The sequence below is a fragment of the Aspergillus sclerotioniger genome (assembly GCF_003184525.1).
Source record: "Aspergillus sclerotioniger CBS 115572 chromosome Unknown BO94scaffold_15, whole genome shotgun sequence".
Lineage (NCBI taxonomy): Eukaryota > Fungi > Ascomycota > Eurotiomycetes > Eurotiales > Aspergillaceae > Aspergillus > Aspergillus sclerotioniger.
In genome coordinates, this window is record NW_020291005.1 from 281,129 (window position 1) to 308,065 (window position 26,937).

Below are 26,937 nucleotides of genomic sequence, written 5' to 3' on the forward strand. Positions count from 1 at the left end.
ACACTCTGGCCTTCGCCGAATCAACGAGTCATCCCTCTGGTCTGCTTATCGACTGGCTCCGGTGGTCTGACCAGGTTAAAGCTCAATTGCTAAGGTACTGACGACCAGCCCGCCTTCCCCCAAGCGCTCTCTCCGTAGACTGCCGGAATCTCCTGGCCTCACCTACGTCAGCATGATTGTCTCCGTCCAGACGATTCGTCAGAGAACCGATCTGCTGTGAAAGTCGCCCATACATCCCTGCACCTTGGGACCAAGAAAAAAAAAAAAAGAAGCTTCCTCATTTTCCTTTGTCTCTTCTCCAACCCTGGCGGGGAGATTCTTTCCTACGGCGTAGTGTTCAGTCGCTTGCTTTCCTGGAGTTGCTCCTTTCCTCTCTTTCTTGCGAGAGGTCGATTCCGCTCACTCTTTTGTTGTAACACAAGGGGAGGCCCGCAGAGCGTATAGGGCACAACAACGCGATCCTCCGCTGCCCGAGACAGACTACTGGATTGAACATGGCTGAGCAAGCCGGTGCTTCTGGCGACGCTGAACGCGGCCCGCAAGGCCGCGTCTCTACCTCTGAGCGACGGGACTCGAGACGGGTGTCCCGCGTGTCTTACAAGGAAGACTACAGTAACCTCGACGAGTATGGAAAGCTGGTCAAGTATGCCTCCACCTATCGCGAGGGGGGCCGAGGCGAAGAGGCGCAGGGCGAAGAGGAGATGAAGAGGGTGTGGTATGCACCCTGGAAGAAGCGCAAGGTTTTTGTCAAACACGTCGACCAGCAACAGGGGCAATTTCCGGAGGAATGGCTCCTCACGGACATCCGCCAGGGTTTGTCGGAGAATGAGGTTTCTATTCGTCGTCGACGATCTGGCTGGAACGAATTGGTATCAGAGAAGGAGAATCCCATCGCCAAGGTCTTGTCGTATTTCAGAGGACCCATTCTCTATGGTACGCCCTTAAACCCCTGGGTGCACCGACAAACCAGGACCCAAGTTGTTCTAACATGGCCACAGTGATGGAGTTGGCTGTTCTTCTAGCGGCAGGTCTAGATGATTGGATTGACTTTGGTGTCATCATTGGTATTCTGTGTCTGAACGCCGCTGTTGGTTGGTATCAAGAAAAACAAGCTGCCGATGTCGTTGCTAGTCTCAAGGGCGATATTGCGATGCGAGCGATCGTCATCCGCGATGGCCAGCAACAAGAGATTCTAGCGCGAGAGCTTGTGCCTGGCGATGTGGTATGTATCAAGGTCTGCGACTGGAGGTCTGAGGTCTAACAGTATAATATAGATTATCATCGGAGAAGGCTCGGTTGTCCCTGCCGACTCCAAGGTCATCTGCGATGTCAATGACCCCAATGGAATGGAGGAGTTTAAACGGATGCAGGAGCAAGGCGATCTTAGCAGTACCTCCGAGTCCGACCTCGAAGACAACGAGCCTGGTGATAATCAAAAGGAGGGCGAGGAGAAGCAAGAGGAATCCAAGCCCAGACGGCGAGGCTACCCCATCCTTGCTTGTGATCATTCTGCGATTACAGGAGAGTCGCTCGCAGTTGATCGCTATATGGGTGGCATGATCTACTATACGACCGGCTGTAAGCGCGGTAAGGCCTATGCGGTGGTGCAGACCGGTGCGAGGAACTCCTTCGTGGGTAAGACCGCGACCATGGTGCAATCGGCCAAAGGCGCTGGCCATTTCGAAATCGTGATGGACAACATCGGCACCTCGCTTTTGATCCTCGTGATGGCGTGGATCTTGGCTGCTTGGATTGGCGGTTTCTACCGACATATCCCGATTGCTTCGCCGGGCCAGCAGACGCTCCTTCATTACACCCTGGCTCTGCTGATCATTGGTGTTCCTGTCGGTCTGCCGGTCGTGACCACCACTACAATGGCTGTAGGAGCAGCATACCTGGCCAAGAAGAAGGCAATCGTGCAGAAGCTGACTGCGATTGAATCATTGGCGGTACGTTGGGGACATGCCTATTGAATCGACGGTGCTAGTTGCTAACCGTCAGCAGGGCGTTGATATCTTGTGTTCGGATAAGACGGGCACCTTGACGGCGAACAAATTGAGCATTCGCGAGCCGTATGTCGCCGAAGGCGTGGATGTGGATTGGATGTTTGCCGTGGCCGTCCTGGCTTCTTCACATAATATTGACTCGCTTGATCCGATCGATAAAGTCACGATCCTCACCCTTCGGCAGTACCCAAGAGCAAGGGAAATCCTTCGAAGAGGTTGGAAAACCGAGAAATTCGTTCCTTTCGATCCCGTGTCCAAGCGTATCGTGACGATTGCAAGCTGCGATGGGACCAGATACACCTGCACCAAGGGCGCCCCGAAAGCCGTGCTTCAGCTGACGAATTGTTCCAAGAGCACTGCGGACCATTATAAAGCCAAGGCGCAGGAGTTTGCGCATCGAGGATTCCGCTCATTGGGTGTGGCAGTCCAAAAGGAAGGAGAAGAGTGGACTCTCCTTGGAATGCTTCCCATGTTCGACCCACCGCGAGAGGATACAGCCCAGACGATCAACGAAGCCCAAAACCTGGGTATCAGTGTGAAAATGCTTACGGGTGACGCCATTGCAATCGCGAAAGAAACCTGCAAGATGCTTGCACTCGGCACCAAAGTGTATAACTCCGACAAGCTGATCCATGGCGGTCTCAGTGGCGCCATGGCAGGTGATCTGGTTGAAAAAGCAGACGGATTCGCCGAGGTGTTTCCCGAACATAAATATCAAGTTGTACAGATGCTCCAAGACCGTGGTCATTTAACGGCGATGACGGGGGATGGTGTTAATGATGCGCCGTCATTGAAGAAAGCTGATTGCGGTATCGCTGTTGAAGGAGCGTCAGAGGCCGCTCAGTCAGCTTCTGATATTGTGTTTTTGGAGCCTGGTTTGTCTACGATCATCGATTCAATCAAGGTTGCTCGGCAGATTTTTCACCGCATGAAGGCCTATATCCAGTATCGTATCGCCCTTTGCTTGCACTTGGAGATTTACCTTGTGACATCAATGATTATTCTCAACGAAAGCATTCGCGTTGAGTTGATCGTTTTCCTCGCTCTTTTTGCGGATTTGGCAACTGTTGCTGTGGCATACGATAATGCGTCTTTTGACTTGCGCCCTGTTGAATGGCAGCTTCCCAAGATCTGGTTCATTTCTGTTTTGCTGGGCCTGCTGCTGGCATTGGGCACATGGGTTGTTCGCGGTACCATGTTCCTTCCATCTGGTGGTATCATCCAGAACTGGGGTTCAATTCAGGAAGTGCTGTTCCTTGAGGTTGCATTGACAGAGAATTGGCTCATCTTCGTTACACGAGGTGCTGATACTTGGCCATCCATTCACCTGGTCACGGCTATTCTGGGCGTGGATGTTCTGGCGACTATCTTCTGCCTCTTCGGTTGGTTCACTAACGAAGACATGCGCACGAACCCTGCAGACTCGTTCGTCGAGACCAGAAATGGCTGGACAGATATCGTCACGGTCGTCCGTATCTGGGGCTTCTCGTTGGGCGTGGAAATTGTCATTGCATTGGTGTATTTTATGCTGAACAAGTTCAAATGGCTCGACGACCTGGGCCGAGCCAAGCGTGACAAGGGCGATCTCAAGATCGAAAACTTGCTCGGCCACCTCGCCCGTCTGACAGTTGAATACGAGGAGCCTGGGAAGCCCAAGGGCCGCTTCTTCCTGGCCACCAGCAAGGAAGAAGAGGAAGTTGAGTAAATGCTGGGATGTGCGTCTTAAGCGCAGAGGTGTGTTTTGGAGTGAGCTGCTGGGATAGTGGCCTTGCTACTGATTTTTATTTTTGTGGAGGAAATCCCAAATACTGTAATGCGCTGGCGACGGAGGGAAAGGAAGGGAGAGTATTGGATGACTTTTTTGATACTAATAGTTTTCTAATTATCTGATTGGGTAGTTAATAGTATATACCTTTTGTTTGGGCATTCACATGATCCTTAACCTGCAACCTACAGCCTATACTTTTTGGAGTGGTCATTTATTTAACATATCCCCTCTCTTCTCTTCCTCATTACCTTTACACACACACACACAGAGAGAGAGAGAGAGAGAGATCAAAGGAGCACTCCCTATCCTACTCCTCCCGTAGTACCCCTCCTCCACAACCATGATTCTCATCCTCACCACCACAATCCAAGGAACAAATACAAGACATAAACACAGCTCATAGTAGTACCCTAAATCAATCTCGCTACGAGAATTATTCCATATAAGCTAAGTATAGTATATACTAACTAGAGTGGGGTTTAGGCCTTGCGTGCGGATGTAGTACCTAGATTTGTATGCGTATAGGTAGTAGTACTAGTATATGTATGTACCCGACATGCAGAAAGAGTTACTTACTGGATGAGTATCTACCTATCTAGGTTTTGTTGATTTATGTTGATAGGATGGGGTATGCAGGAACGGCGGGGGGTTAAAGTAAGGAACCGAAGGGTTAGTTAGGTTCAGTTGTGGGTACTGTGGGTATGGGGAGGGAAGGAGGGAGGGAGTTTTGTTTTCAGTAAGTGTATGAGGGGATGTATATTATTGGTGGTTACTCTACATACGCAGAAGTACCAGATACGGTAGTAGCTACATATTCCTGCGTGCGTGGAGTCATTCGTCCATGGGCGTAAGATATTATAATGAATGGATAATGAGATCATTACCGGTGCATATCCAGCACCCGCTTCCAGAGCTTCTCCATCTCGCTGCCGACCATACGCTCGGTTTGCTTTTCGAGGTCGCGCTTGGAGATGGCGGCGTTGGATTCTTCGCGGGACATTTCGACTAGATTTTGTTAGGTATACTTCCTTTCTTGGTGGATGGAGTGTAGTGGGAAAGAGGATGAGATAGAGGGAGGAAATCTCACCATGTACATAAACACCCGCTCTCTTCCCGCTGAACATGGCATGCGGAACATTCGTGCTCCCGTCACTGTTACAATCGCCAACGGCAAACACACCCGGCGCGCTTGTCCGCATGCCCGTGTAATCAGTCGTGTCGATCTTATCATCTACCATGACCAGGCTCAGCTCATCAGGGAGTGTGGAGCGCTGCGCGGTAGGGTAGTTTGTGATGAATGTGTTACGCTCCACGGTAGATCCATCCGTGAAATGAACCCGGAAGATATCATACTGTCTACCTGTCTCATCGCGGTGGGCGTCCCCATCCTGGACACGCTCAATCGATGCAATAGAGCGGTTGTCAATGCGGACGTCCCACGCCTCGAGCTGCTTCTGCCAGTTTGGGTATTTGGCTGCCAAGGTGACTTCGTTGGCGGGTGTGTAGGTGCCGTTCGTGAAGGCGATAATGTCCGAGTACAAGGTGTGGGTTTCCAAGACACTGCCGACGACGTCGGGCAATCCGCCGAGGATACCCAGGGGCTCGTCCCGGTGCTCGTACCCGTCACACCAGGGACACCACCAGATGCCCTTGCCCCAGGCTTCGCGCAGGCCGGGGACATCAGGGATCAGGTCGACCAGCCCGGTGCCCAAGACAACCTTACGGGAGGTGTATTGGGTACCGTTGGCGTCGACGGCGCGGAAATACGAGGTGTTGGCCGCGGTGTCCTCGACGGGAGTGATGGAGTCGATCTTGATGTCGATGACACTGGTCGAGTTGTATTTGGAGATCTGCTCGCGAGCGAGCGCACGGAATTGGGCCGGTGGGGTGCCTGCGATCATTAGAGACGGGCTGCTGTGGGGTGAACTTGGGAAGTGGGAAAATACCATCATTTCCGATCACATCATGCATTTCTCGCGTAGGAGCGTTGCGATATTCGCCCGAGTCGAACATCACAGTCCTGCGTCTCATACGCCCGAGACTGCTCAGAGTACTGAGCCCGGCCGGACCTCCACCCACTACAATTACATCGTAGTCGGTCTGGGGGATAGACGCCGCAAGAGCGACGCTGAGGGTGGAGAAGAGAGTGTAGAGCAGGGACTTGGGAGCCATGGTTGAGGGGGTGGACTCGGCGACGGACGGATCGGCTCGTCTTCTATGGCCTGAAGGGAGAGTCTACTGTCTGTCGGAAAGAAAGTGCAGCAGCGACGGAGCTGGTCTTTATAGCCGGGAAATGAAATGGGAAATGGTCCCCGCAGGACCGAGATCATATCATGCGCATATTAAGGTGCCCGAGGAGCTGAAGGTATCAGGGTCCAGCTGGAATGCAGCCAAGACGAGGGCAATCAAATGGTTGACGGAGTGGCTTGCTGGATGGTGGGATCGACATGATGCGTTCCGTGCAACTCCAGCCCGGATTTGCCGTGGTCGAGTTAGTCAAACATAAGGTTGTGGAAGGTGGATTGAAGGAGACCGGGCCATTGGACAGGAGAGCCTGGCCAGCTGGCCCAACGAAGCCAATGAGTGCGTGCTATCCAAGCTGCTGGCCGAAGGCTGAACTCTGGTGAGTGAGTGGATCGGGGCTGCCAAGTCGGTCGAACTCGATCGGCAGGGCTGGAGTCAATAGTTCATGCAAGGTGGGGGCAAACGAGCGGGGCTGAAGGAATTGATGCTTGATGGTGACCTTGGTTGATGATTGCACGAGGCGAAGAGGGTTGATTTGGTGGAAGAGACGAGGAGGAGGGAGAAAAGGTGGGAAAAGCAGAGGCGCAAAGAAGTGCCGAGCACTCCAACCGGGATGTAGTCACGCGACCACCCCCTGCAAAAGTCCACGGACGAGTATGAGTATGAGGATGTATATGAGATTATGAGTAGGTAACCATTAGGATTATTAGTATTAGCTTGATTCAATAGATGTAGCAAGTAGCAACAGTATCCGTATTTACAGTTCCACCCGACAGTTCCACTCTCCAACAGGGTATCACAAATCATTACCAGTGCTTGTTGGGCCCAAATAGCCACGGACGCATGGGGTATCGGTAAGTTGGCTGGACGCGCGAAGTGGTCTGCTCTAGGGCTCCCCGGACTCCACTCAAAAAGCCCGGGTTGCCGTACGCCTGCGTGACATCCCACATCATCACGCCGCCGAAGCTGCTGAATGTCTTGGTATATTGAATGATCGGCTGCAGCTGGGATACTGGCACATAGCCCGTACTCGCCGCCGTCGTGTCTGCCGGCACGCCCAGCATCACTCGGGCGTTCTTGTTCTGAGACACGTTCTTGGCCCAGTTGTCCCACTGTTCAAAATTAAAGGTCGTCTGCGTGTCTTGACCCTCGATAAACGAGGTCAATCCACACGGGTTGTTGTAAAATTGCACCCACACCACGTCGATCGACACAGGTCCGTTGAGGATCTCCTGGTCTGCAAGGTCGGGGTATGGGCACTGCGGCGCGGCCGTCAGAAAATATTGTTTCGAGGTGTCGGCATCCGACAATTGGCGAAGCCGGTTCGCAAATGGTGCCATGTTGTTCACAGTGGCCTCGAAATCGAAGTCGAACCCGTCCACGGCTGCATCGCCAAAGGGCCGATATGCTGAGGAGTTAGACTGGGCTGGTCCGAACGTCTGCCAGATCAAGTCGGCACCGGCCTGGGCAGCTGATTCGGACTGGAATCCGCCTTCACTGTACGTCGCACCCCCAATGGACAAGATGATGGTTTTCCCCTTGCTCTGGCAGGTGCTGATATCGGCACTGGATGGTATTAGTTGCGCCGCATCCATCATCAAGAGTAGTATGCTTACCCGACTTGTGGGCAGTTTGCCAAGTTGGTGCCGTTAAACAGCGGACAGTCTTTGCTGTTGTCCGCAAGATCGTACTCTGGCGCACCCCCAAAACCGTTGACTCTCATCACAAATGCAAGTACAATAACCTGATATAGGTAGTCAGTGTCTATGGAGTTCACTCCCCAGCGGGATCAGTCTCACATCGATGTTACTGTCTACAAACGAGTCAGCAAGGCATCAGTCACCAAGACTGGGGATTACTCACCATCACAGTAATAGGCCAGGTTTTGCTGGGCCAGGTCTCCGGTTCCTCTGAAGGAGTTCTGACCTGATCGCAGACTTGTCAACTCAACTGTCTGTCAAACTCCCCATGGGCCACGATGCTTACCCCAGTATACAACCACATTGTCCGGGGAAGACAGATCGAGCTTGGCATATGCTCCTCCCAGAGAAGCAAGCCCCATCGAAAAGGCAAGAAGGTTCTTAAGGAACGTCATGATGTAGGGACCGGATAGGGAGTTGGTCTTTTGATTAAGGATTGACGGAGATTTCAAAGGAGTGGAATGAATGAACGATCTATTACCTCAACGATGAAGGGGCGGATGACCAGTCGATGATGCCCAGGTTGCCGGTGCCGAACGCTTGTCGAAAAAGCTGTCTTGTTCTCCAACAAAAGCCAACCCGGAGCTGTCCTTGTCGAGCCTTTTATACCTTCTTCAGACCATCCCCAGCCTTGTGCTGTTGTGATGCCAAACACGCTTGGGCCGTGTCCATGTCATCCGTCGTCCGGGGTCAGACATTCCAGACAGCAGCTATCATCCTGAAAGACAGCCAATAAACCAAGGAAGTATATTGTCATATTCAGACGACAGCGTTAGATTACACAACAGAGCATGTCTGTCGGTCTATGCTTCAACCAATGATTGGCCGTTGACCATAGAGATACATTCCAGCCTCGTTGTTGGGAACGCTTTCGGCCCGTGGAATGTCACTTGCTCGGGGGGACCATGGCTTCTGACAACCCAACCCCGTAGCAAGCTCCCAATCTCGTGATCGCTATACGGCCACTGGAATTGTAGCTTGCGTACACGGTCAGGGATTCAAGTCACAAGCTGGGTTGGTACCAAAGCCTAACGGCGTCACCTTGGGCATTTGACCAGCCTGGGAACCATAGCTCAGCTGCCACAAGATGCTTAGGATCCCATGCAAGCCAACATCTGACATATTGTCCGCGGTAAATACATAGTCGATCTTCCCTGGTCTGTGCAGCTGCCATGAGGACCTGCAAGGAGAGAAAGAAAAATCGAAGTATTGAGTGAGACATGCAATCGCTGTGGCTTTACCCCGGAACCGACCATCACCGCGATCTAGACACTGGTTGAATTCGGCAGCAGGCTGTATCTTCTCACCCGACTTTGACCTTTGCCGAAGGATTACCTTGTTTTGTGACCCCGAGTCAGGTTCTCGGCGCCAACTGAGCAGGATATCCATCCTGCAGCCGACCGATTTCCTTAAGCAGTCTCTTGATCGGCCCCGCCAGATCATGCAGGATAGGAGAATCGGCATGGAATTTCTATTCTTGGGTCCTGCCAGATGGTGCTGCCGCTATGGAATGCAGGTGTCGTCCCGGTGATGAAGGCATGTTCGCCTTATCGGGTCGTCTATCAACATCCTGCGTAATCGGTAACTGCTAGTTCTGTCAATAGGTCCAACGATATCTATGTGTTCTTAAGAGTAAGTTGAGGTCCGAATAATCCCTCATACTATGTTGTCTATGAGCCGGCCCTGGCAAATACTTGGTCTCTGGCGCGGTACGTAAGCCCAGAAACCCCTTATCAGGAGGGATAATGAAGCACATTATAATTTCCAGTCGGGAATGCCTTCGGTTCAACTATTCAGATTGATCGTTTCTCTAGACCCTGCGGTAATGAGAGGATCCGGAGTTCATACTAGACATAAGGTACTAAGGTCGACGGCTCTGCTGCGCAATCGCATCTATGTAGCGAGCCTGTGCGATTGCAGCCCTCATTGATGGATACCGACGACTCTCTCAACGGCCTCGTCGTTGGTCATGCCGGTGTCAATCACACCTGCCACTTTGAGGACATCCACCACGCCCTCGATAACCTTCCGTTGCACACCCCGAGTCGTGGACGTGAATTTAACGTCCTTCAGCCATTCCTTGGCATCTTCCTCCCCGTAGTTACAGCCCAGCTCTCCGGTGCCCAGAAGTGTCACGACCTGAGCCAGATCGGCCTCGAAGTCCTTGATACCCTGATCCAGAAGCTTAAGCAGTTGTTGCAGCTTGCCATCCAGCTCCACATCCGAAAAGGATGAAGTCGACGCCACGATCATCCAAGACGGCCAGGGAGTATAGATCTCACCGATCTTCTTCAGAGGCGGATTGGGCTTGTTTTCGGTGGCGTGGAAATATGGCTTCGTGGTGAAGTGCTCCCACATGAAGAATTCAGCCGTGGGGTTAGGCGCTTGTTCCGGATGCTCGTCGTCTAGCCCAGTCACTCCGTTACGGAGAGCCTGGAAAGGACCCAAGGGTACAGTGGACAGAGAGTCGGCTTTCCAGCCTTGCTGCTGAGCGAGGACGAAGGACATGATATGGGAGCCACTGTTGGCGTCAGGACAGACAATCAAGGCGAATATTTGACGTAGTGCTCGTGCACTTACCTTCCCAGTCGACTGACTCCAACCCGCCTGTCCTTCAGGTCGGCCACAGCATGGATGTCCTCTCTCTCCTGACCCGTTACGATGGCCCAGCGCAACGGCGTGTCGACCCAGTGTCCGACCACCTTGTAGCCACCCTCGGCCGCATCCTTCTGAGCCTGTTGTTTACCAGCCAGGCCAGCCACCCATCCCTCGGTCAAACCGATGGCTACATCAATCTCCTTCTCGCGGAGGGAGGTGATCATGTGCCCCGTTCCAGAGGGGAAGGGGATCAGAGAGATCTTGAATGGGAGAGTAGCCTGGCCTGCTGAACGGACGGCCAGATGGAGAGGGGTGAGGTAATGTTCTATATTGAATAACCATTAGTCAAGTCATTGTATGCTATTGTTAACTGGGAAGAATATATCAATGCCGAAGAACCAAGAGTCATTCAGAGATGAATACATGGTTGTTGTTGTGTTCTTGCAATGAGGCGCGACATATATAGTTCTCAGACGTAAACACGAAAGGAAAGTCGATCCTACCGGGCACATAGCCAATGCGGATGGTCTCCGGACCTGAAGCCATGATGAATTTGTATGGAGCAGCGGGCACAAGCGACTCGGCAGAGGGGTAGTGAGGTTGCTTTTATTGAACTGGCGGATGAGGGGAAATCGACCCTCGGTTGGTGGGGTTCCTCCGGCGCTTTCTGGCTTTACCCCGCTGAACCCCGTCTCGTCATCCCCCACCGAATGGTATTAATTATATACATGTACGAACTCTGGCTCGCAGACAGATACACTGTATATCATATACTATTAATCCTTTTGTAGTAGTGGGTTACGCGCCCGAGAACCCCAAGGTCGAACCAAAGCACAGGTCCGACGCGTCTAGCTAAGCTATATGTACAACGCCAACGGAAGCAACGGAAATCCCACGGCCGTGTATCATCTCGTTCATGTCATCCGGATGTCCTTCTCCTCCACATTATAGCTCTCACTGGGTCCTCGGGGACTGCCCGCAGTCCGGAACGAGGCGTTACTATACATCCAAAACTGCAAGCCCAAGTACAGGTCGCAAACGCACTGGAACAGACCGCACATGCGGAAGGCCCAGGGAATCACTTCCTGGCTGCAGAAGAAGTAACTCAATTTCATGATATCACCGACAATCCAAGCAGCAACCACTGACACCCGAAATCCTGCGCACGACCGGGACTTGTGGTTCTTGAGAATCTGCGGCAGCGGGAGCGTGGCTTCCACAGCGAGGCCAACGTATCCGAGAATGTTGATGTAGAGCTCCGAGTAGGCAAGGGGAGGGAGGAGGACTTGAATGAAGGTGAGGGCGCCGATGAAGTAGGCCAAAAACATCCAGTACCTGTCCGATAGCTCTGGTTAGTCTCGTTGCAGCAAGTGGCCTCCGCTAGAGAGCAAGTACATACGGTTTTGCGCTCTTCCACTGCCAGAAGTCGTAGGGTCTGGAAACACCTGTACCGTTGTCCACACTGCTAAAAGGGACATGCTCTACGCTGTTCTTCAGACCTGGAGATGGCCGGTTGTCCAGTGCAACCTTCAACAAGACGATCTGCACCCCGACGGTGATGACGGCCTGGATCAAAAGCGAAAGGGAGTATGTAGCACCAAACCAGTAAAAGACCCTATACACAGCTTGTCAATGTCAAGACCCCAAAGACACAGCAATCGAGGGTGGTCGTCTTACTTCAGGATTGACGCGACAAGCATAATCAAAGGAATGTCCAGCGAAAACCCAGCCGAGTTTCGGGATCGGTGGATACTGAGGATCTGGTCCGCATAAGACGTCAAAGGGGAGGTAATGAGGCTTTTCGTTCAAGGGACCAGTTAGCGTTCCATTGCATCCGTCCATCGGGCAGGGAAAGACATACAACAGGGGAGCCCCATATTCAAGAGCCTGCGACACAAGATACATGGTCAATTCAATTAGCCGTGGCTATTCTCGTATCAAAACCAGATTCAATACAAAAGAATATATGACACGGCTGGGTTTGCGTCGAGGCGAGGCAGTGAACGGGCGGAGCTTGCGGTTTCCGGAGTGAGATCGCGATGGAGCGGCGGCGTCAGGGGCGAACCTCGTGAGGATGCAGAATTGCCAACGCAGGCTGTAAATTGAGGAGACGCCTCCACAAGAGTAGACTGTCAAAGCAGAGGGGTAGCGAAATCCCAGGATCTCCGTACCAACAAGTCCAAGCGAGCGTTCAATATCAAACCGAACCCGAATGCGGCCTCTTTTACCTCCCACCTGTTGCTCTCAATAAATTTATTGATTCGGATCGGCGGTCACGTCCTTTCCGCTGACTCAGCCCGCCATCCCGGTTCCCCTTTTTGGTCGTCCGGATCTACATCTCTAGTGGATATTACGTCCAGCGAGCACAAGATCTCTAAGAACAATGTCATAAGTACCATTGATGCCTGAAATCCGAACATCATGTATATATGTATGGAGCGTCTGCCCACATGGGCCTCTAGTCTAGAACTCAATCCGCCACGTCTTCCCAATGCTGACATTGGGGTTCTTCACCACCGCGTACGGAGCCTTGCCATCCGCCTGGCTATGATACTGCATAGAGGCTGTGGAAGCAGCCTGGGCGCCATCCTCAATGACAGTCACACTGGTCTTGCCCTGCCATTCCTTGGGAGGGTCAACCACGACCACCCGCTCAACACGGACATTGGCCATGGCCTTCAGATACTCGGCCGTCTTGGGACCCTTGGTTCCAATGTCCTCGGAGACCAAAGCAGACTCTTGGAAATGGAAACGGCGATGGATGTAGGCTCCACGCTCGTAGTCGAACGTTTCGCCATCATCCACGTACAGAGAGCCGTCGGCTTGGCCGTTCTTGTCCAAGACCACAACCAGAGTGTATGGGTCCCACTTCATCAACCCGCTACTACGGCGAGGACGATCCTTGCGGGGGATAACGTGGCCACCCTGCATCAGCAAGGGCACAGCTTCCATAGGTGCGGGCACCGTATGCCTCTTCCCGGCACCTTGGTAAACAGTGTAGTCGAAATAGTCATAGTACTTTTCGTCATCAGCAATGTAAATGTCTGCGGTAGTGGCCACCTCGGAAACAACGGGCTTGGCGAGAAGGCCACTGGAACCAAGGTAAAGCTGATCGTCGATATCAAAGCCAGCTTCGTCAGAGGGGTAAACATAGTACTGCGGCCTCACGATCGGCGTTCCGTTCACGGAGGCTTCGTGGAAAGCAGTGTACCAGACGGGGAGAAGCTGGTACCTCAAGCGGATAGCCTGGGCGATGATAGACCGGTGTGGCTCGGCAATCAAATAGGGCTCGCGCCGACGGGTGTCAATATGCGCGTGCGCGCGGAAGAAGGGGTACCAAATGCCAGTTTGGTACCACCGCGTCAGGAGCTCCTTGCTAGGGTTCTGGAAGAAGCCACCCACGTCAGCACCAGCAAATGGGTATCCCGAGATACCGCTGGTCAGAACCATGGGGATCGAAGCGGCGAGATGTTCCCAGGTGGCCTGGTTATCTCCCGTCCACGTAGCAGAGATCCGCTGAGCGCCAGAATAATAAGAGCGCGTCAAGATAAAAGGCCGGCGAACCTCGCCCTTCTTGCGCTCCAGAAGAGCTTCATAAGTAGCATTGACAAGGGTAATTCCATGAACATTGTGAATATCACGGTGCTCCCAGTTGCCATGATGAAGGTTGTCCTTGGGCATGGTGGTTTCGGGGCCGTTGAAGACCGAAGGCTCGTTCATGTCGTTCCAGATGAAGACATTGGCCAATGTTCCCTTGAACTTGTCATACTTGAAGAGGCTAACCCACCATTTGATGGCTTCCGGGTTGAAGCAATCGATCCAGTGAGAGGAGCCAGGCCAGCACCAACCATCGTAGATCTCACCGTCCTTGTTTCTGGTGGCCAGGTTCTTGCTGGTCATCTCCTTGGAGATGCTATACTTATCCTGGTTTTTGATGTGAGGGTCGATGATAACGACGAGTTTGCGTTCGGAGTCGTCAAGCTGCTCCTCCATGCTGATCGGATCAGGGAAGGTGAGAGGATCCCAGGTGAAATACTTTCTGTCATCAGTGTATTCGAGATCAAGCCAGATAACGTCGTAGGGAATCTGGTACTTGTCAAAGTTGCGATCAACCTCTTTGACGTCCTCGTCCGTGATGTAGTTCCAGCGACACTGGTGGTAGGCAATGGCAAAGTGCTGAGGCAGCTGGGTGTAGCCGGTGAGTTCACCGTACATCTTGCTCATCTCCTGCGGCGAGGGGCCAAGGAAAACAAACAAGTCAAGTTGTCCGGACTCAGAGAACCAATGACTTTGGGTGTCAGTGGTCGCGCCCACGCCCAGGGCAAGAGGATTGGGAGATGAAGTGGACTTGACGATGTCCACCCAAGTTTCGGCAGCATTGAACCAGAAGACACCGACGGTGGAGTCTTTGCGATGCGCCTGCATGAACGGGATCGCACCATACAAAGTCATCGGGCTGTTCAGCTCATACTCGAACACATCAGCATTGTACAAGCGGTAAGGCTCTTCATGATTGCCCGGACCACCCCTGGGACGTTGTTAGCTTCCAGAAAACTAGACCGGTCGATGCGACATTAGCTTACCTAGTCTCCTTCAAGGAAAGGGAATCGGCATGCTCTGGAATTCCGAAAACATGGCTGTAGCCAGGGAAAGTGATATCCAACCCCACGCTCTCCGGGCCCCTAGGCTTGGAGTCGGTGTTTCCACCAAAGCTTTCATCCCACCAAGTGCTCTGGTCTTCCTCGGTTTGCTGCTCGCTGTCACCTTCGACCTCCACCTTGGGACGCCAGTGTTCCATGTTCAGGTAACCCTTGTTGTTCAATTGAACATGAGTCTGTCCATCTCTCTTGAAGTCTGCGCTGAACGGAGCGTGACGGATCACGGCCTCGAACTGGTTGTCCGGACCGTACAAGACTTTGGTAAAGCCAGCCTCGGTTTCGGGTTTCAAGGTCGCGGTCTTGCTCAACTCCAGGCCACCAACCAAGACCCACTTCTCTAAATCATTGTAGCGTTCCTTGCGCGCCTGGCTGTCGTGTCGAAGCTGGATGTCACCGTTCAATCGCTTTTCCTCGTCGACAACAATTCTGGCGGCACCGGACTCGAGGAAGGAGACAACAAGGGGTAGCTTGACCTTCTCATTGGCGGAGATAGACTTGAGAATGGTTCCGTGCAATTGGCCGTCCTTGAATTGGATGGAAGACGATTCGAGTTCATATGGCGAGTTCCAAGATGATCCCTTGGCGGACGCATCGTCTGCGAGGGCTCTGTTCCGCTTACAGAAGCCCGATTGCGAGCAGGTCTTGAAGTTCTCGTGTTTCACGGTGACTAAGGGGCATTGTCAGATGTAAAGGCGATTATAGGGGATCTGGTTGGCGGTAGAAGCTCACCTCCGGGGATGACAAGACATCCGAGTAGGATCACCAGCGACAACAATATGGTCCAACGGGTGGACATGGGCCGGATCCCGGCCATGATGTGAGCTCACTAGTGCGATCAGAGACACTCAACCTCTGAAAGAAGAACTAGATATCAGCAGCCACTGGTGTGCTGACCTGCATCTACCAGAGGTGAAGGTCCCACACACGAAGGCGATATGTACTGGGATGGACGGGAGAACATGTAACTGGGAGTACTACTCGAGGTCGGCGCGCGATAGTTCCAGGCTGGCCAGATGGAGCTGAGATGGGGGGAAAGCTCCCACCTTGGCCTAGTGTGGGCGCTAGTCCCGTCCTGGCAGCTGGGGTTAGACACCTCAGGCAGTAAATAAAAGTAGCCACCAGAGTCAGGCCGTTAGGCATGCAGGCAGAACAGGCCGGTGTCTCACTGGCAACTGTGCTATCGGCCAGTGCCCCTCCTCTGTTGCCCCACACAGCTCTACGGTCCCTCCTTATATTTTTCGCCAACTCACCTCGCCGGCTCTGCTTCTTTCCTTTCCTCTCCTCAATCGTATCTCATACATCGATCCATCTCCATCAAAATGTCTTCCGAGCAGACGTAAGTCCATTCCATCCCATCCCGCCATGGTCTCTATCTCTCTTTACCCCTCTTCCCCTCCATTGGTCTTTCTTCCTCCAAGTCCTTCAGGAGGCTTCTTCCCAGCCCCTCTTCCGCCCCCTCATTGCCATGGCCCAGCTAACCAATTGATCCAGCTTCATTGCCATCAAGCCCGACGGTGTCCAGGTATGACTGACATGGCCTTCAACGATTGCTTCCGATGTGTTGGCGGCTCCCCCGGGATCAAACCAGTACTGACCATAGCAGCGTGGACTCGTTGGCCCCATCATCTCTCGCTTCGAGAACCGTGGGTTCGTATTACTTGCACCTGAATAACATCTAGACGAATACTGACCGTCTGCAGCTTCAAGCTCGTTGCCTTGAAGCTCGTCTCCCCCGGCAAGGAGCACCTTGAGCAGCACTACGCTGACCTCAAGGAGAAGCCCTTCTTCCCCGGTCTCGTCTCCTGTGAGTAGCTCCTAGCTCTAAAGCATTGACCCTTTTCCTCCAAGTATATACTAATGTTTATTTTTAGACATGCTGTCTGGCCCCATCTGCGCCATGGTCTGGGAGGGCCGTGACGCCGTCAAGACCGGCCGTAGTAAGTTCCACAACTGAAAGCACCCCAATGGAAATATACTAACGATATTGCAGCCATCCTCGGTGCCACCAACCCCCTTGCCTCCGCCCCCGGCACCATCCGTGGTGACTACGCCATCGTAAGAACCCCCATCCCATCTTGTTTTATATCTCTCGCTCACCATTGAATAGGACGTCGGCCGCAACGTCTGCCACGGTTCCGACAGCGTCGAGAACGCCCAGAAGGAGATTGCCCTCTGGTTCTCCCCCAAGGAGCTCCAGACCTACAAGCACTCCCAGTTCGACTGGATCTACGAGAAGGCCTAAATTTCTCGACCCGGTCTTACGCCTGAGTGCCTACATCCCCCAACCACTAGTTGAGATGTAGAGTATATCGGGTAGTATAAAATCCAAAGATCTCACGAGACCTAGAAAATATAAAGTATACAATATTTACTACGCTATCCACCGTACAAACCGTATCCGATGTGACTACCATGCGTGGCATCGAATCACTTCCTCCCAAACACCCCTCTAGCCCCCCTCCCCAACGGCCCCAGAACCACCCGAGAAAACCACGGCGTAGCCCACACACTCACAGCAATCCGCACCGGCATCAGCGCCTTGGTAATGATATAAGCCGTCGCAAACTCCAGAATCAAGCGCACTCCCTCCCTTTCTCCCTCTACTAGGACCGCCGACTGCCCCGAATCTGACTCTGACTCTGACCCACGATGAGCATCCCCCGCATACTCCCCAACCGCTTTATCCACGTCGGCCTCCTCCACCCAGCCCTTTTTCCGTAGCCACCGTCCAAACCGCTGTGTCTGTTCCTGAAACAAGCTGTTGGAGGTCATATCCGGGAGCCCCGTACCATAGTGAAAGGCAGCCACCAGTCCAAACAAACTTACAACGGCGGTGATTTCATGTAGGATCAGGAAGGATGTGATGTGGGTTGCGGGGGCTCCGAGGAGCGGGGTGGTGTAGGAGCGCAGAAAAGGTGGGAGACGATCGTTTAGTCTGTGAAGGCGGGAGCGGGAGTCTTTGGGTGCTGGGGGAGGGGGCGGTGTTGAGAAGAGTCGGCGAGAAGGAGGCGTGCGCTGTGATATCAGGCGGAAGGGTTGGGGGAGGGTGCGCAGTGGTGGTGGCATTTTAGTGGGTTTGCATCGGTGGTGTTTGAGGGTATGAGCTCTGATGTTCGGGTTGCTGTTTGCAATGGTGAGGGTGAGGTGTGGGGTGGAGGCTAATCCTGTAAACCGATGAGGTAATATAGCAGAGGAATTGTTGTTATTATTATTGAATGCCATAAGTCGTGGTGAAGCCGATATCGCGAGTCCGTCGGAGATGGCGGTGTTTGCTGTGTTTGCAAGGGAAATAAACTACTTCGAGAAAAGAACAAGGGGCAACTGACAAAAGCAGTGACGGTACATGCCTCGGGTGGTTCTTCTAGAGCAGGCACCTAGTCTGAATTCTTGATGTGACATTTTGAATGAGCCCAGGAGTTGTCAATTCAGCTGGTGGGATATGCCAGGATGACGTTTCTCTTGTGGACGAGTCCTAGCAGTTGAGCGCAATGGTCAAGGGCGAGGTTAGACGGTGCCAGTGACCGTCAGGGAGTGTCCGATCGGGCGGGATAGTATCGTCCAGGATCCCAACAGCGCGTTCCAGCGATGGGCCGGGGTTGGGGGCACTCCATGACGAGATCGCTGGCAGTGATGGGGCCGGCAGTTCGTCATGCTGCCTTTTCCGGAGGCGCCATCGGCGAGCGACCCAGCAAGAGCAAGTCTTCTTCCCCACCTCCGTCCTTCAGGCCCTTCTTCTTCTCCTTCATCCGCCCCGACCTCCGCGATCGTGTCGCTGCTGCTGAGACTGGGCTCACCATGGAGAAGATCACGGACAAGATCGCGGCTTTGCCGCCAGACGCGAATTACTTCTCTCTGGAGTTCTTCCCTCCCAAGACCAAGATGGTGGGGCTGCCTCGACTCCCCGCACTCCCAGTGACTCAAACTATGAATTCGATCGCTAACCTGGAATTCGTTGTCTAGGGTTTCGCCAACCTTCAGGCTCGCTTGGAGCGTATGGCCCAGGCTTTGCGACCCTTGTTCGTCACGGTCACCTGGGGCGCTGGAGGAAGCACCGCGGCGAGATCCCTGGAACTGGCCGAGATCTGCCAGCGCCAACTGCAGTTGACGACATGCCTGCACCTGACTTGTACCAACATGAGTCGCGCCTTAGTCGACGAAGCGCTGGAGGAAGCCAAGGTGCTTGGGATCCGAAACATTCTCGCCCTGCGTGGTGACCCGCCACGTAGTGAAGAATACAACATGCACGGAGAAGATGACAGCAACAAGGACTTCACATTCGCGGTGGACTTGGTGCGCTATATCCGCAAGCAGTATGGCGACTACTTCTGTATTGGTGTTGCTGCGTATCCCGAGGGCCACCCTGCCGACAACTTCCAGGATGGTCAGGATCCGGAGAGAGACCTGCCATACTTGGTCGAGAAAACGCAGGCGGGGGCGGACTTCATCATGACTCAGTTGACCTACGATATGGACGCATACACCAGGTTTGAGAGCATGCTACGGAACCACGAATCTGGCGCTTTCAAGACGATCCCGATCGTCCCTGGTCTGATGCCTATCCACAGCTACAAGATTCTGACGAGAGTGACGAAGCTCAGCCATGTGAAAATCCCACCCCATATTCTATCGAAGCTGGATGAAGTGAAACATGACGACGACGCCGTGAAGCGCATTGGTGTGGACATTATCAGCGATCTCGTGTATGGTATCAGAGACCTTGGCTGCACGGGACCCCGTGGATTCCATTTCTATACCCTGAACTTGGAGAAGACTGTGTCTTTCATCCTCGAGCGGTGTGAACTCATTCCCCCTTACTCCGAGATCGACGACTCGGATGCGTTGGTTGACGGCGGTAACCTGTCTGCGATGGACTCATCGTCGTATGTCGCCCCGAATGGCGCTCAGATCCGCAACCTGGCCAGTCGCCGCTCGTCCGTCAGCTCAATCCCACACAACCGAGTCATTGTAGACAAGGTACTGATCTCCGAAGCATCCTCAAAGGGCTCCGTGACACACGAGGCCTCCGCCTTGAGTGCTGGTCTGCCTGCCATGCCTCCAGACCGCAGCACAACCCTCCAAATTTCCGAAGGCCTTGGTGCGCTCGGCAGAGAAGCTACTTGGGATGACTTCCCCAACGGCCGTTGGGGTGATGCGCGCTCGCCAGCATTCGGTGAAATCGACGGCTATGGCCCGTCGTTGCACGTCCCCGCTCCCATTGCCCGTCAAATCTGGGGCTATCCCGTCTCTCGCGAAGATATCAGCACCCTGTTCCGCCGTCACGTCTCCGGCGAACTCTACATGGTTCCGTGGTCTGAAGGTGGCGCCGAAGAAAACAGCAACGGCCTGAACGCTGAAACCGCCGTCATCCAGACCGAGCTGCTGACGCTCATCGACAAGAAGGGCTGGTGGACACTGGCCTCCCAGCCCGCCATCAACGGAGTTCGCAGCGACGACCCCGTCTTCGGCTGGGGTCCTCCCGGCGAAGGATTCGTCTTCCAGAAGCCATTCGTCGAGTTCTTCTGCCCCGACAAAGACTACCAGACCGTTCTCAAGCCCCTTTTCCAGAAACACGGCCACGAGAAACTCGCTTGGTTCGCCACCAACGTCAAGGGCGACTTCGAATCCTCCCTCCCTGGCCCGAACCCCGACGACCCGGACCCGATCGACATCAACCCCGCCAACGTCAACGCCGTCACCTGGGGTGTCTTCCGCGGCAAGGAGATCGTCTCCCCGACCATCATCGAAGAAGTCAGTTTCCGCGCCTGGGGCGACGAAGCATACCGGATCTGGGACGAATGGCGCCGCATCTACCCCAAGAACTCGGCCACCGAGCGCTTCCTCAACCAGACTAAGAACGACGTCTGGCTTGTCTGTGTCGTCGGACAGGAATTCGGCGCCGGAACAGAAGCCGGTTCCGAGGAAGAAGAAGACGAAAAGAAATGGATGTGGCGCGAGCTGGCCAACAGCCAGTAATTTTCTATCTACCTGGCCACTGGCTTGGCCTAGGTCGTTTACCGTTTACCGAATCCAGAGATATTGATGTCTATCTGTCTATAATCGGGAGAGTGTCTATTTAACATGGATAGGGAGTCGTACTTAACACTTGGGGTGGGGAATTGCTTCATGGTGGATGTATGTATGGATACAAGTATGCATGAATGAAAATAGAACTTTGCAATCAGTAGGTACTATCTAGTATTGATTGAATACAAGTCTACAACGTCTTCAATATTCAATTCCCTCCCTACTGCATATTACTCCCTACTAGGTACTAGTTCGACAAAGAAACAAATTTACCTATCTATCTACTAAATGGGAAAAAGCAAAAAGGGGACGGGACAGAGACTCCGCATACTATTATTACCTGACCAAAACTTTAATGAGAAAATAAATTAAAATTTAGATAGTAGGTAGTGAAAGAACAACGACTGTGTATAAATTAGCATTCGCTGCATATCTTATGCTATGCTATGCTATGCTTATCCTTCCATGCATAAGCCCAACCCAAGTGAGTAATAGACAGACAACGAACAACGAACATAACCTGACGACATCTCGGAACCCAGATGTCCGATTCTCTTCTCCTTATTGTATTTAGCATATAACCAAAAAAGGAATAGGTATCTATCTATCTATGGATGGATCTATTGTTTCTCTTTAGTTCCGAACCCATGTTCTTCGAGACCCTCGGCGCCGGTGTCGGGCGTCGCGAGGGAGGATTGTGACTCGGCGAATCGCTCCATTGCGTCGTCGAGTTTACCGTATGCGCGTGTATTACGACGGGTTTGATGGGGACCGGAGGCGGGGAGTTGGTAGCCGCGAAGTCTGGGGTGGATGGGGGTTGTTAGTTATGGTGGTGGTCTGGGGGTAAAGTGGGGATTGGGTTGGGAGGAAGTAAGTACCGAGGGCCTTGGCCAGTTGGTTCGGGTAATTCAGAGACATAGGCGCGTTGGAAGGTTTGGGTGTCTGCTTCGAAGGTACCTCGGGCAATACTCTGACGGATATCGGCGAAGAAGAGATCCATGGCGTGGTAGTTGTGGATTTGAAGGAGCGTCCAGGCTAACATCTCCTTGGTGGTGAGGAGGTGGTGGATGTAGGCACGGTGGTGGTTGCAACAGGTGTAGCATTGGCAGGATTCGGAGAGGGGGGAGGTATCGGTTGTGTAGGATGGGGACCAGAGGTCGAAGGCGAGGTGTCGGGGTTGAGAGTCGGTGGTTGTGGTGTTGGGTGTGGATGGGAAGGTGAAGTCCAAGGCAATACCGGCGTCGGAGCAGACGCCTATGAAGGGGATGGTGAGGAGATCTGCTCCGAGGGAAATTTCGCGGAGGATAGCGTGGGGGGTTGCGGGTGCGCTGAAGAGGAGTCGTGGGAGGTCTCCGAGAGGTTCGGTGATGGCGGATAGGGAGGCCGATTCATAAAGGGCCAGGCCTGAGATATATGGCCGTAACTCGCTCTCTAGATCGTCTATATATATCGACTGCTGGGCATTGTCGAGCGGAAGCACGGGAGCGAAGTAGGCAGCCTTTGATTGGTTCTCTTCAGGCACGGCACTGCCGTAGAGCTTCCCCGTGGCGTGGGTGGTGAACGCGTGCGTTCTATCGACCATCTTTCCGCGTCTCTTGGTCCCGGGGGTGTGTCCGAGGACAAGATCTGCCAGTCCCACAACGATATCGGGTTTCAATTTCTGCACGGCGTTGATATACTGGCCAGCCTCCAGCTGTCTGAAACCGACGGAGGTGTAGATGGCGACGGAGTTCGGCGTGTTGGATGGAGGGCATTTGATGGGGGGCTCGCGGCGCGCACCTATGATCAGGAGGAGATCATCGGGGAGACCGGCGAATTTGCGCAGGGCGGATTCATCTTGTGCGGTGGGAGTTTTATATACCGGGGGCGGGTTTTTTGGGCTTTGTCTTTCTACGACTGATCTGGGCCCCGATGGGCATTCGTGTCAGCGGGGAATGGACTCAGCCAAGGGAGAATGACGGGGATGACATACAATCCTCTAGACCGACGAAGAGACTGCGGATGGCAGTGTTATCGCGCATCACATCATGGGCGATATGGGGGACGACACCCCGGGAGGCCAGAGGGATGTAATGCGGCGTGGAGATGGCCTTCCTGCCGGCGAGAGCCAGTGTTCCCACTCGGGGGGTCAGGATTGAGGCCGTAGCATGGAAGGCGAGCATCTCATTTGATGGCTGTGGGGAGGACTCGGAGCCCATGGCGACCCTGAGGGAACGGAGGCTGGGAGGATGGTGGAGGTTGAGACTGGCGAGACCTGGAGTTGGAGAAGAGGAGTGAAAATAATAATAATAATGTGGTCCCCCACTTACTAGATATCTATCGGGAATCGGAGATGTGCCGCCAAGCAGAACCGCGGGGGAATGCTGGGCAACACTTGATGGTGAGAGTGAAAGTCCGAATGATTGCACTTGTTGTATATATATCTAGGGCGTTATATTTAGAAATCTGCTGTGTCAGATACGCCATGTAGGATGTCTCTCTACGAGTCTACAGGTCGATCACCGAAACTGGGATCGACGCCCTCCTCCAGACGCCATACCGGAATGGGACAAGCCACCCCAAGCAAATCGCGATGCGCCTGAGGCACGCGGAGAGAGGGACCAAATCCATCTTCCGTCCTCCACAATCGACATTCCCCTCTCTTTATTATATATTATTTGTTTGCTGCGTCTGTACAGAAAAAGATAGCTAGAGAAATCCTTGGGCTATCCTCTCTTATCACTCATCCTTGAATCCACCCGTCCCACAACATGGCAGCACAGAATCCTCCCGCACGACGCGGGGCTCTCATCGTGGTCGAGGGCCTGGACCGCGCGGGCAAATCCAGTCAGTGCGAGTCTTTACGCAACAAACTGCAGCAGTTGGGCCACTCGGTCAAATACATCCGTTTCCCAGGTAGCCTCGTCTCCCCGTTGTGTTGTACATCCTGAGCACCACTCTAACCCATGCATCTACCCAGACCGGACCACGCCCATTGGGAAGCTGATTGATGGCTACCTACGTGACCAGTCGCAGTTGGACGACCATTCCATCCATCTCCTCTTCTCCGCCAATCGCTGGGAAATCGCCCGCTCCATCGAGGACGATATAGCAGCCGGAGTTACCGTCATTGTGGACCGCTACTCCTACTCTGGTGCTGTGTACTCGGCCGCCAAAGCCAACCCCACCTTGTCCCTGGAATGGGCGTGGACGCCGGAAATCGGATTGCCTCAGCCTGACCTGTGTCTTTTCCTCAGTATCGCCCCGGAGGAAGCTGCCAAGCGCGGGGGGTTTGGCGCCGAACGCTATGAAAACGAAACCATGCAAAGCCGCGTGCGCGAATTGTTTCAAACCATCTTCCGTGTGCAACGCAGCGGCAACATCCGCGTGATTGATGCAGGAAGGTCGTTCGAGAATGTCTCTATCGACATCCAGAAGAGCGCAGTGGACTGCCTAGCCGGATTGGACTCCATTGGGCCCTTGAAGAGATTCGTATCGATTGCTGTTTAACTTCATCGAAAGAACTGACGGCGGGAAATCTTGCAAGGAGAACAAGAGAATCATCCCAATTCCTCCATTTCATCGCAGTCGCTGTCATCTATGACGATCTCAATTCTAGATGTACCTGTGTTATGGGTCCTGGAGTGGTCCAAGATGCAGGGCTCTATATCGAAATCCAAGGTCTCGGTCCAGTTTTCGTCCAAACTAGCGTCATCACGACAGTTCACATCGAAACTGTCGCTGGACCCGCCCGTCGAACTCTCAACCCATTCAGCTCTGCTGCCTGGTTCTCCCATAGCATTGGCTCCTTTGTCAGCAGCGCTCGTTACATGGATAGCGCCAGGCGTCCTTCCACGGGACTTTTTGGCCTTTTGCAAGACCGTCTGAACCTCGTTGCGTCCACGATTTCTGAGGCTCAGTTCTTGCATCATTGTTGACCATTGTATGAGGTTATCACATAGAGGACAATTTCCGTCAATTGGAACTAGCTGGTCTGGCTCCTTGGCGCTATCTAGAAACCTGGTTGATAGACACAATAGATGGCTGATGCAGTGGCAGTTGGTCTGGGGGCAAACCACTGCCAATTCTTCGCTTGGAATGATTGTTGCTTGGCATACTTTGCAACGCAAGTCGGTGGGATCGTCCAGTAAGAAATGCGACTTCTCTAAATAATCGTGGATATTGCTGTAGTCGGCCTTAATCTGGTCAACGTGTTGCACCCTCGAGTCATCTTTACATGGGAGGTGGTCATTAGGACAATCCCCATCTAAGATGATTCGGACATGGTCGGGAAGCAAGCCATCCACGCGATCACACCAAGTTATCCACAACTGGTATACGTCTGCGTTGAAAAAGCGCACCTTCAGAGGCCATTTCGAGAAATAGGTGGAACGTAGGAAAAGATGCAAGTCTTCTATGTGGGCCTTGAGCGATCTCCGCGAACCACGACCTCGGTGCTTAGCTTTGCCCGTCTCCGCGCTGGGCTGAGTCCCTGATGTAGCTTGAGTCTCGCCGCCTGGCCCTAGTTCGAGCTGGTGGCGATTTGCTGGGTGCTGCGAAGACATTCTTGGATTCTGCCATGCCCATCTACAATCCATTAGATATCTAGTATCATAGAAAAGATGCGCAAATGCGACATGTAAGAGCAAGTATGTTTGCTTACTCAAATTGCAACGCAGCAACACGACTCGTGAAGCCCTCCACGAGCAAGACCATTTCCCACGGTCTCTTGTCATCCTTTGCTGTTTTGCGGGCGCCACCTTTAGAGTCACCATTGTGTTGTGCAAGTCTCCTGGCAGGGTGTGGGGTGGAACCGATGTACAGTGAAGTGCGCTGTTTGGTTGAGCGCAGCAGATAGCAGCAGTAGAAGGCGGGTATTGGTTTAGTATGGTCAACTTCCGCATCATCCATCGTGACAGGCAAACAAACAGGTCTCTCTCCTAGATCCGCGATGATCAAATCTTAGACACTCCGAATCAATGTGCTTACTGCTTCATACATCCGGATAAGGCTGGTATATCTGGATCAACCGAGCGCTTATGCGAGAACCGCGCCACAATATGGCAATGTTTGCGATCTGAGGTTGGCGTTCAAGATCTACGCCGATACAGTCGATCGCTGTTGCTCCAGCAAGAATAGCACGGGTCACATGATGTCCGACCACTGAGCTCTTCCCCTTCTAGTTGGGTTGCCAGTTACACCCACGAATTGAAATTTACATCGCTTATTCCTTTCCTCCAAGCACCTGCAGAACACTTCAGAACTTTCTGCTCTCCATCATACTGGAATCGGCTTGTCGAACCACGTTAATTTGCTACTGCAGCTCTTCTGCCTGGGGCAGCGGCCGACATGGACTGAGGCTCAACCAAGCATGGCAATGATGGCCAGCAATAAGTAATGAAGGGGCTCTCAGGATGTTACCATCAATAACCCCATTGGGACATTGCATGACACGGCATCGGAGCAAAGCGGACAACCCAGAGGCACAAAAAGAAAAGTACAAGGAAAAAGGAAAACCGAATCTAGAAATTCTAGAGGGATGGATGTCGAACGTCAATCAGCTGCAGCGTCATCTGCAGTACTTCTGTCGAGCTGTAGTGCTACTTTGCACCCGGCTGATTAGACAATCATGCTTGACATCTGCCTCTGTTCGGCAGGATGACCACAACAAACGCATTTACGACGGCAACGATACAATCGGGGGGTCCATCCCATCCCATCCCATCCCATCTCACCCGCATTCCAGCGGACCGTACGGGCTGGGTCCCCGAAGTCCGGAAAAGCTCGACCCGTAAGATGGTGGGCGCATGTGATCTAAAATGGGCATTATTGGGCTAGCGAAGTGAGCATTGCATGATTACCTAGGCTATAGGCCAGTCAGGACGCCGGGAGCCATTTCCATTCCAGGGCTATGATTACTATGGGCAGAGGGCAGTACTTGCCGACTCCGTACCCTACGG

General features: G+C 53.2%; 12 protein-coding genes across 12 annotated transcripts; 4 read left to right on the forward strand and 8 right to left on the reverse strand.

Annotated features, from left to right (window-relative positions):
* Positions 1 to 494: 494 nt before the first annotated feature.
* Positions 495 to 3,711, forward strand: BO94DRAFT_466657 (putative plasma membrane H(+)ATPase; the record flags this gene model as incomplete). Its single annotated transcript, XM_025608175.1, has 4 exons — positions 495 to 933; positions 999 to 1,222; positions 1,275 to 1,949; positions 2,005 to 3,711. The coding sequence occupies 4 exons, from the start codon at positions 495 to 497 to the stop codon at positions 3,709 to 3,711; spliced, it is 3,045 nt and encodes a 1,014-aa protein (XP_025467008.1).
* Positions 3,712 to 4,654: 943 nt separating this feature from the next.
* Positions 4,655 to 5,946, reverse strand: BO94DRAFT_466862 (NAD(P)/FAD-dependent oxidoreductase; the record flags this gene model as incomplete). Its single annotated transcript, XM_025608184.1, has 3 exons — positions 4,655 to 4,779; positions 4,862 to 5,665; positions 5,721 to 5,946. The coding sequence occupies 3 exons, from the start codon at positions 5,944 to 5,946 to the stop codon at positions 4,655 to 4,657; spliced, it is 1,155 nt and encodes a 384-aa protein (XP_025467009.1).
* A 787-nt stretch (positions 5,947 to 6,733) lies between these two features.
* BO94DRAFT_535575 (glycoside hydrolase family 18 protein) lies at positions 6,734 to 8,282 on the reverse strand. The gene is made up of 5 exons (XM_025611820.1): positions 8,005 to 8,282; positions 7,882 to 7,944; positions 7,818 to 7,831; positions 7,635 to 7,762; positions 6,734 to 7,584 (listed from the first exon to the last, which is right to left on the reverse strand). Exons 1-5 carry the CDS (start codon positions 8,111 to 8,113, stop codon positions 6,825 to 6,827), a joined length of 1,074 nt encoding a protein of 357 aa, XP_025467010.1. The 5' UTR covers positions 8,114 to 8,282; the 3' UTR covers positions 6,734 to 6,824.
* Positions 8,283 to 9,496: 1,214 nt separating this feature from the next.
* On the reverse strand, positions 9,497 to 10,944 carry BO94DRAFT_535577 (uncharacterized protein). The gene is made up of 3 exons (XM_025611821.1): positions 10,820 to 10,944; positions 10,299 to 10,641; positions 9,497 to 10,239 (listed from the first exon to the last, which is right to left on the reverse strand). Exons 1-3 carry the CDS (start codon positions 10,860 to 10,862, stop codon positions 9,642 to 9,644), a joined length of 984 nt encoding a protein of 327 aa, XP_025467011.1. The 5' UTR covers positions 10,863 to 10,944; the 3' UTR covers positions 9,497 to 9,641.
* A 75-nt stretch (positions 10,945 to 11,019) lies between these two features.
* Positions 11,020 to 12,551, reverse strand: BO94DRAFT_493079 (PQ-loop repeat-containing protein). Its single transcript, XM_025609193.1, has 4 exons — positions 12,178 to 12,551; positions 11,994 to 12,113; positions 11,716 to 11,931; positions 11,020 to 11,651 (listed from the first exon to the last, which is right to left on the reverse strand). The coding sequence occupies exons 1-4, from the start codon at positions 12,219 to 12,221 to the stop codon at positions 11,231 to 11,233; spliced, it is 801 nt and encodes a 266-aa protein (XP_025467012.1). The 5' UTR covers positions 12,222 to 12,551; the 3' UTR covers positions 11,020 to 11,230.
* A 139-nt stretch (positions 12,552 to 12,690) lies between these two features.
* On the reverse strand, positions 12,691 to 15,976 carry BO94DRAFT_624615 (glucan 1,3-alpha-glucosidase ROT2). Its single transcript, XM_025617232.1, has 3 exons — positions 15,704 to 15,976; positions 14,900 to 15,641; positions 12,691 to 14,844 (listed from the first exon to the last, which is right to left on the reverse strand). Exons 1-3 carry the CDS (start codon positions 15,786 to 15,788, stop codon positions 12,780 to 12,782), a joined length of 2,892 nt encoding a protein of 963 aa, XP_025467013.1. The 5' UTR covers positions 15,789 to 15,976; the 3' UTR covers positions 12,691 to 12,779.
* A 317-nt stretch (positions 15,977 to 16,293) lies between these two features.
* BO94DRAFT_624616 (nucleoside diphosphate kinase) lies at positions 16,294 to 17,379 on the forward strand (the record flags this gene model as incomplete). Its single annotated transcript, XM_025617233.1, has 7 exons — positions 16,294 to 16,310; positions 16,466 to 16,496; positions 16,578 to 16,621; positions 16,675 to 16,778; positions 16,846 to 16,911; positions 16,965 to 17,029; positions 17,082 to 17,379. The coding sequence occupies 7 exons, from the start codon at positions 16,294 to 16,296 to the stop codon at positions 17,214 to 17,216; spliced, it is 462 nt and encodes a 153-aa protein (XP_025467014.1). The 3' UTR covers positions 17,217 to 17,379.
* Positions 17,380 to 17,401: 22 nt separating this feature from the next.
* On the reverse strand, positions 17,402 to 18,040 carry BO94DRAFT_586008 (uncharacterized protein; the record flags this gene model as incomplete). The annotated part of the gene is made up of 1 exon (XM_025615731.1): positions 17,402 to 18,040. The coding sequence occupies one exon, from the start codon at positions 18,038 to 18,040 to the stop codon at positions 17,402 to 17,404; it is 639 nt and encodes a 212-aa protein (XP_025467015.1).
* Positions 18,041 to 18,769: 729 nt separating this feature from the next.
* Positions 18,770 to 20,947, forward strand: BO94DRAFT_466963 (methylenetetrahydrofolate reductase (NAD(P)H) MET12; the record flags this gene model as incomplete). The annotated part of the gene is made up of 2 exons (XM_025608186.1): positions 18,770 to 18,856; positions 18,935 to 20,947. 2 exons carry the CDS (start codon positions 18,770 to 18,772, stop codon positions 20,945 to 20,947), a joined length of 2,100 nt encoding a protein of 699 aa, XP_025467016.1.
* A 671-nt stretch (positions 20,948 to 21,618) lies between these two features.
* On the reverse strand, positions 21,619 to 23,196 carry BO94DRAFT_556899 (tRNA-ribosyltransferase family protein; the record flags this gene model as incomplete). Its single annotated transcript, XM_025613898.1, has 3 exons — positions 21,619 to 21,799; positions 21,877 to 22,894; positions 22,971 to 23,196. 3 exons carry the CDS (start codon positions 23,194 to 23,196, stop codon positions 21,619 to 21,621), a joined length of 1,425 nt encoding a protein of 474 aa, XP_025467017.1.
* A 552-nt stretch (positions 23,197 to 23,748) lies between these two features.
* On the forward strand, positions 23,749 to 24,487 carry BO94DRAFT_586011 (bifunctional thymidylate/uridylate kinase; the record flags this gene model as incomplete). The annotated part of the gene is made up of 2 exons (XM_025615732.1): positions 23,749 to 23,893; positions 23,958 to 24,487. 2 exons carry the CDS (start codon positions 23,749 to 23,751, stop codon positions 24,485 to 24,487), a joined length of 675 nt encoding a protein of 224 aa, XP_025467018.1.
* Positions 24,488 to 24,537: 50 nt separating this feature from the next.
* Positions 24,538 to 25,888, reverse strand: BO94DRAFT_556901 (structure-specific endonuclease subunit SLX1; the record flags this gene model as incomplete). The annotated part of the gene is made up of 2 exons (XM_025613899.1): positions 24,538 to 25,564; positions 25,641 to 25,888. The coding sequence occupies 2 exons, from the start codon at positions 25,886 to 25,888 to the stop codon at positions 24,538 to 24,540; spliced, it is 1,275 nt and encodes a 424-aa protein (XP_025467019.1).
* Between the last annotated feature and the right edge of the window lie 1,049 nt (positions 25,889 to 26,937).

What these genes read in the sequence shown, in the direction of transcription:
- BO94DRAFT_493079 (XM_025609193.1), bottom strand. Translation starts at nt 12,221, where the DNA reads ATGTATCTTGTGTCGCAGGCTCTTGAATATGGGGCTCCCCTGTT. An exon ending in CTTGTCGCGTCAATCCTGAA is followed by an intron (nt 11,932 to 11,993) that starts GTAAGACGACCA and finishes AGCTGTGTATAG; the next exon opens with GGTCTTTTACTGGTTTGGTG. An exon ending in CAGTGGAAGAGCGCAAAACC is followed by an intron (nt 11,652 to 11,715) that starts GTATGTACTTGC and finishes GCTATCGGACAG; the next exon opens with GTACTGGATGTTTTTGGCCT.
- BO94DRAFT_535577 (XM_025611821.1), bottom strand. Translation starts at nt 10,862, where the DNA reads ATGGCTTCAGGTCCGGAGACCATCCGCATTGGCTATGTGCCCG. An exon ending in CCGCATTGGCTATGTGCCCG is followed by an intron (nt 10,642 to 10,819) that starts GTAGGATCGACT and finishes TATTCAATATAG; the next exon opens with AACATTACCTCACCCCTCTC. An exon ending in GGAGTCAGTCGACTGGGAAG is followed by an intron (nt 10,240 to 10,298) that starts GTAAGTGCACGA and finishes TGACGCCAACAG; the next exon opens with TGGCTCCCATATCATGTCCT.
- BO94DRAFT_624615 (XM_025617232.1), bottom strand. Translation starts at nt 15,788, where the DNA reads ATGGCCGGGATCCGGCCCATGTCCACCCGTTGGACCATATTGTTGTCG. An exon ending in ATGTCTTGTCATCCCCGGAG is followed by an intron (nt 15,642 to 15,703) that starts GTGAGCTTCTAC and finishes AATGCCCCTTAG; the next exon opens with TCACCGTGAAACACGAGAAC. An exon ending in CTTTCCTTGAAGGAGACTAG is followed by an intron (nt 14,845 to 14,899) that starts GTAAGCTAATGT and finishes ACAACGTCCCAG; the next exon opens with GGGTGGTCCGGGCAATCATG.
- BO94DRAFT_535575 (XM_025611820.1), bottom strand. Translation starts at nt 8,113, where the DNA reads ATGACGTTCCTTAAGAACCTTCTTGCCTTTTCGATGGGGCTTGCTTCT. An exon ending in CAATGTGGTTGTATACTGGG is followed by an intron (nt 7,945 to 8,004) that starts GTAAGCATCGTG and finishes GTCTGCGATCAG; the next exon opens with GTCAGAACTCCTTCAGAGGA. An exon ending in GCAAACTGCCCACAAGTCGG is followed by an intron (nt 7,585 to 7,634) that starts GTAAGCATACTA and finishes AATACCATCCAG; the next exon opens with TGCCGATATCAGCACCTGCC.